At 45.9% G+C, this 5,568-nt stretch overlaps 1 protein-coding gene across 1 annotated transcript; it reads right to left on the bottom strand.

Moving 5' to 3' along the window:
- On the bottom strand, positions 1,605-5,349 carry LOC8065932 (mitochondrial dicarboxylate/tricarboxylate transporter DTC). Its single transcript, XM_002439397.2, has 6 exons — positions 5,009-5,349; positions 3,965-4,048; positions 3,511-3,572; positions 2,552-2,913; positions 2,164-2,378; positions 1,605-2,056 (listed from the first exon to the last, which is right to left on the bottom strand). Exons 1-6 carry the CDS (start codon positions 5,153-5,155, stop codon positions 2,000-2,002), a joined length of 927 nt encoding a protein of 308 aa, XP_002439442.1. The 5' UTR covers positions 5,156-5,349; the 3' UTR covers positions 1,605-1,999.

The following is a 5,568-nucleotide window of genomic DNA, read 5'->3' as shown; positions in this document are numbered from 1 at the left end:
CACAACGTGTAGACCAACATGTGCACGTGTGTTAGCATTTTCACAAATATTTTTCTTAGAAGGAGTTAAGTTAGCTCACTAGGTTCTAAATGCATGCACATGAACAATAACACCTAGTGGCACTTGATAACCGCTTAGCCAAAGAATTCTCCTCTTTATAGTACGGCTATCTATCCTAAATGTGATCACACCCTCTATGGTGTCTTGATCACCAAAACCAAAACCCTAAGCAATACCTTTGCCTTGATCTCCATAGGGTTTTGTTTTTCTCTTTCTTCTTTTCCAAGTTGAGCACTTGATCATCTTGTGGTCATCACCATCATCACCATGATCATCACTTGCTCCATCACTTGGCATGTACCAACCTCATTAAGTCTACACACACTTAGTATAGAGGTTAGTATAGAGGTTTCATCAATTATCCAAAACCAAACTAGGGCTTACAGACAGTAACTTGTATCAGGGTTTCAAAACTAGGGATGCAGCAGATGCTGCTTTTCTAGCTTTCAGATTGAGTACTGTATGCTGAAAAAGTTAATTTCAATAGCCTATGATGTTGTAACTGAGGCCCAAAACTTATGTTGTAGCTGGGCACAAATTTGTGTGCATCATGTACGTTTGAATTGGCCAATGATGTTTCGTAATTGGAGTTTGTTGTATTGCTGATGCTGCTGTATTGCTCATGCTCATGTTCAGCCTAGCTCAGTTTTGGAGAAGCAAACACAGTATGAGTTTGGTAGTTGGAGTTAGTTGGCTAGCCAGCCAGACTGGTAACCAACCCACAAACACCAGCAAAGTTGGACCTGGCTGAAACAGGCCCTTACCACAAACATGGCCACTTGCAGCAACTCAGACTGGGCTTCCCACAAACATGGCCACTTGCAGCAACTCAGACTGGGCTTTCCTGGCCTGGGCCTAGGGGGCAGGCCGAGCTACCCAAAGCCACCCTCGCAAACGCACCCTTTGAGGCTATGGGAGGCCAGGCCCGTGAGCCAGGCTCAAGCCAGCCAGGGCCAGGCCAAGTACCCCTATTTGATTCTCCTTGTCCTGTAGAGCCAAGCTCAGATGTGTTTGTTTGTCTACTCAGAAAGATACGAAGACCTTTGCATGTAGAACTGGTAACGTTACCCATACATCTTTTTTGTCATCTTATCTTTGACATTTCATCGAACATATGCTGGGCTGAATAGAGAGCAGCACCATTGCTTGCGCTCGTGACCCACAGCTGCCGCACTTGCTCGCCACCGGCTTGCAAGGTGGCAGCGGAGGCCATGTCCATGGGCAAGCTGATGTAGTTGTTGCCATCTGCATCCGCCACTTGCATATCCGTGCGCAGGCCGCCGCGGAGCTCGCACAGCCTCACGGTGCGGGAGGTGAGAAGTCGGAGGTGAGTCTTGAGCGGTCCTTCGGCGCTCTGTCAGCACTAAAGCGAGCCTGGCTGCGAAGAAACAAAGCGAAAAAAGAAGCTCCAGAGCGTTTCCTAGGAGCCAGACGAGAGTGTTTTTTTGCATCTCATGGGCCGAGCTCGCTGATGCGCCAAGAAAATCAAACACGAGAAGTTGCAGCTGAGGGGCCCAGGGCCACCTTTTAGACACAAATCAAACGCGCCCATAATCTCCCAGCCGATTCATAAACATCAATTTTCATTACAAAAAAATAATGTCCCAAATGCAATGAGTTCAAAAGGAGTGAAGCCTGACTGCAAAAAAAAATCTGTATAAAATATGGTCCAATTCCATTCAATGGCATAACTATGTATTACCCCCTGTCCTCATGGCTGCATCCAGCCAACAAAGCCCGCCCCCCAAAAATTTCCGCCAACAACAAATAATTTGATTATTGCAACATAACAATTGGCAAGTAAGCTAAGGTAAAAATTGTACCAGACTTGTCTCTACCAAAACCATCTACCATGGTGCAAAAGCAGCTGGAACGTTATTATAGGAGTCAAGCCATAACAGCATAGAGCGGTCAACCCTGTATTGGTCGGTTGGCAATCCTATATGCCAATCTTCTTCTCAAGCTTCTGGATCTGATTCAAGAATATCCAGGTCATCTGCATTCAAATTATCATTGGATGAATATGCTATAAAGTTAACGGATTGAAAATAAGGTAAAAGGTGGACTTGTCCAGCAGAGTATAGCCAGGCATTCTCTATTTACCATGACATGGGGTGCAATCCTGACACAGTACACTGGGAAACCAGTGTAGAACTTGAATGGACCACCGCTCTTGAAGGTCTTCATGGCACAGTCCAAAGACCCTGTGTATGGGTACTTGCCATTCGCATCAGGTTGCATCTTCTGAATCTGTGTCTTCACATAGTCAAAGGGCAAACTGCAAGCTGAGGCGAAGAATCCAGAAATAGCACTGGCTCCTGTAATCAAATTGGACAATTGCATCAGGAAGCTGACAGCAGGCCTAACATAGCTACATATAGAAATGGATGAAATTAAGCACAAAGACAGTTGCATAAGCTAAGAAAACGGGCATTCAATTTCAATAACAATAGCACAAAATGCACAAGGTTTCTAGGCACTAGAATCTTACCAACAACAGTAGAAATTTCTCCTGCACCAAGTTTGTCCCTAAATAGCTCGACACTCTGGTCATAGGAAGCAAGCATACCCATATTGAGTGCCATAGCTCTCACAACAGTTGGACCTGCACCCTTCCAAAGCGCAAGGACTCCCTCATCAGCAGTGATACGGTAGAGTGCATGAAAAGCATTCTTATAGTTGCGCCGTTGTGCAGCTGGCAGGGTCGAATCAGCTTGCATTCTAATGAGTGCCAAATCAGCAGGACTACCAACACAAGCACCAATTGCTCCAGCAGTCAGACCAATAAAAGCTTTCTGAATTAGAGGCAACGGCTTCCCTTCATTCTTTTCAACTGCTTTGTTAGTTAGAACCCTGAAAAATGTATCCGAGATATTCGTTTAAAATTAAATACTAGTTATAGTTGGAAACCAAGATAAAATAACTCCAATATTCACTGCTGATTTTAGATCTGCATTCATGACTTTGATAAAAGTAGTTAATTGGACATTGCAACATTTGTTCACGCTATATAGTAGTTAAGTAACTCCAAGATCATACAGTTCACCTAACACCAAAAATAAAAAAAATAAAAAATATAAGCCCCTTTGTGGAACAGAATTTTATATTCACATCAAACAAAACTTTTAAGTAGCATCATTCCTTCAAGAAAAACTTTGTACAAAAGAAGGTGCAGATAAATGAACAACCATCAACCTCATGGGTCAAGGCACTCAAAGGGTAAAGTCATTTTGAAGACAGCACAGCTTAAACAAAGTTGTATTTGCAACCATATATCTGACAGGGGCTAACCACTAGCTACTAATATGTAGGTGCAATCTCAACGCTACAACAGGCACCCATTCAAATGGAAATCATATGTTACAACAAGCTGATTCAGATATTTTTTGTGCAAGCAAATCAAAAAGTAATGACTGGTCGATTGATCGTAAAACAACAGACTATACAAACCTGAATGATCCAAGACGAGCAGTCGTGTACGTCGCTTGCCTTAGCAAACCGGCAGACAAACCCTGCCAATGAAAAGCGTCGGAGAAAATTAAGCTATATGTCAATCCAAGTTACCAATTAATTGCAAATGTCAGATGAACACAATTATGCAGGCTTAATGTCTTGTAATGTGGAGGATAGAGTAAAATCGCCATATGCTGGATTGCATTTAAGGTCAAGCAAATATTGTAGTGTTGCAGTATGCAGCATCATGTGCTGGATTGAAAATATGCATAGATAAACATCTAAGAACAAAATAGGCGTTCACAAGGTCAAATACTCAAACTTAATACATGGTTCAGTTTCTCTAGAATAAAATATTTCAATTGCAATAGCATAGAGTCAGTAACAAAGTTGCAAGTATTAGAACTTTTTATAAGGAAAAGTTACAGAGCACCAGGAAAATAAAACAAACCTTGTAGAAGGAACGGACACCCTCATTTGCAAGCATGTTCCTTGTGACCTGACCAGCAGAGCCCTCACCCAACTGGATCCTCACCTGAAACCAAAACAATAATAAGAATTAGTATAAGATGGGCTCCACTTGCAAAGCGCCCTAGAGTATAAAGCTCCAAAAAGGCATGCCATCAAGACTTTTGACAGTGACATCTGACATCTACTAAGCCAGTTATCAAGTTGGAATAGAAGTTAAAACATGTGGTTCCCTTTACCTATGACCTAAGGTTCTTTTAGGTGAAAGCATCAATAAACCATGGCAGGGGGTGGGGGACTGAAACAATTCCAACTAGTAGATCCTCACCAACAAATTACAATTGTATTATGATAACATATTTCATTTGCTCGAGTCCACTCAAACATAGAGGCAATCAAATGACAAAGACTAGTTCACAAATTGCGTCTATCCTCTTCTAAGAGGAAATCAGAGGGCATTAAAAAACAACCACCTACTACAAATGAAAATCCATTAAATGGTCAGCTAACGACCTCCATAGATACTCAGATCTTACCAAAAGAGAACCGAGCAGCAACGCACAGATGCCGACCTCACATGAATTAAAATCACAGCACAGAAACCGATCTCCATGGATCCAAGTAACTACAGCGAGCGAATTGTCCCATCCATAACAATCAGATCGCGCGGCCCAGAAAACGCACAACTACAATTCCCACCAGCCTTCCCACCCACCCACGACGCATACATGATCCAGTCACGGCAATTCCGACGGATCTAAAGCTAACCCCACCCAAATACCTAGCTCAGTTCCACCACGCTGACCCCAAGGCCACGCTCGATTCATCATCAGATCCAACCAAAAGAGCGCAAGCTCCGCGGGTACGCATCCGACCGACTGCTTCGCGTGGCAAGCAACCACCATTCCCGTAGATCTAAGCCCGCCAACCCCCGATCCCGCCACCCCACCCCAGCTCACACACGACACGAGCACTACAAAGGAAGCCGAACGGAGAGGACTGGCAGAGCGGCGCGGTGGTACGGTACCTTGACCATGTCGATAGGCTGGATGACGCAGGTGGCGAGCATCCCGGAGGCCCCGCCGTTAACGAAGGGCTTGACCGTCTTCCAGACGCCGGTGGTGGCCGCGGCCGCCGCCGCCGTCTGCTGGGGCTGCTGCTTCGCGTCCGCCATCCCCACCTCCGGATCGGGCTGCGCTCTGCTCGGCTCGGCTCGGGGGGCGGAGGGGAGCGGAGCGGAGGCGAAGCGAACGAGGCGGCGAGAGCGAGGGAGATGGAGCAGTAGGAGGAGGCGGCGGCCTAGATCGCTGGGTGGCGTCGCGCTTTATTGCGCGAGATAGATAGGTATAAAGAAAAGAAAAAAAAGAAATGGTTGTTGGAGCCAAGCAAAGGTGCGCCGCCGCGGCCTCGTGGGCGACGTCGCGTGCGGGATCGCCGTTTCGGCGCGTGGGCGCGGTGCACGGACGGTGCGGGGTCCAGTACGGGAGGCAAGACCGTAAGAGCCAATAGGCAAGCTGTGGTGTACGGGGTTGGTGTATAGAGCGAGTGCGATTGGGGAGCGCCGGAGTGGGCTCCAAGGACAGATAC

The sequence above is a fragment of the Sorghum bicolor genome, chromosome 9 (assembly GCF_000003195.3).
Source record: "Sorghum bicolor cultivar BTx623 chromosome 9, Sorghum_bicolor_NCBIv3, whole genome shotgun sequence".
NCBI classification, from domain to species: domain Eukaryota; kingdom Viridiplantae; phylum Streptophyta; class Magnoliopsida; order Poales; family Poaceae; genus Sorghum; species Sorghum bicolor.
The sequence above is the reverse complement of the archived record's forward strand: the minus strand, read 5'-3'. Positions and strand labels throughout refer to the sequence as shown.

What these genes read in the sequence shown, in the direction of transcription:
- LOC8065932 (XM_002439397.2), bottom strand. Translation starts at nt 5,155, where the DNA reads ATGGCGGACGCGAAGCAGCAGCCCCAGCAGACGGCGGCGGCGGCCGCG. An exon ending in AGCCTATCGACATGGTCAAG is followed by an intron (nt 4,049 to 5,008) that starts GTACCGTACCAC and finishes TTTTGGTTTCAG; the next exon opens with GTGAGGATCCAGTTGGGTGA. An exon ending in GGATTGCACCCCATGTCATG is followed by an intron (nt 2,057 to 2,163) that starts GTAAATAGAGAA and finishes ATTTGAATGCAG; the next exon opens with ATGACCTGGATATTCTTGAA.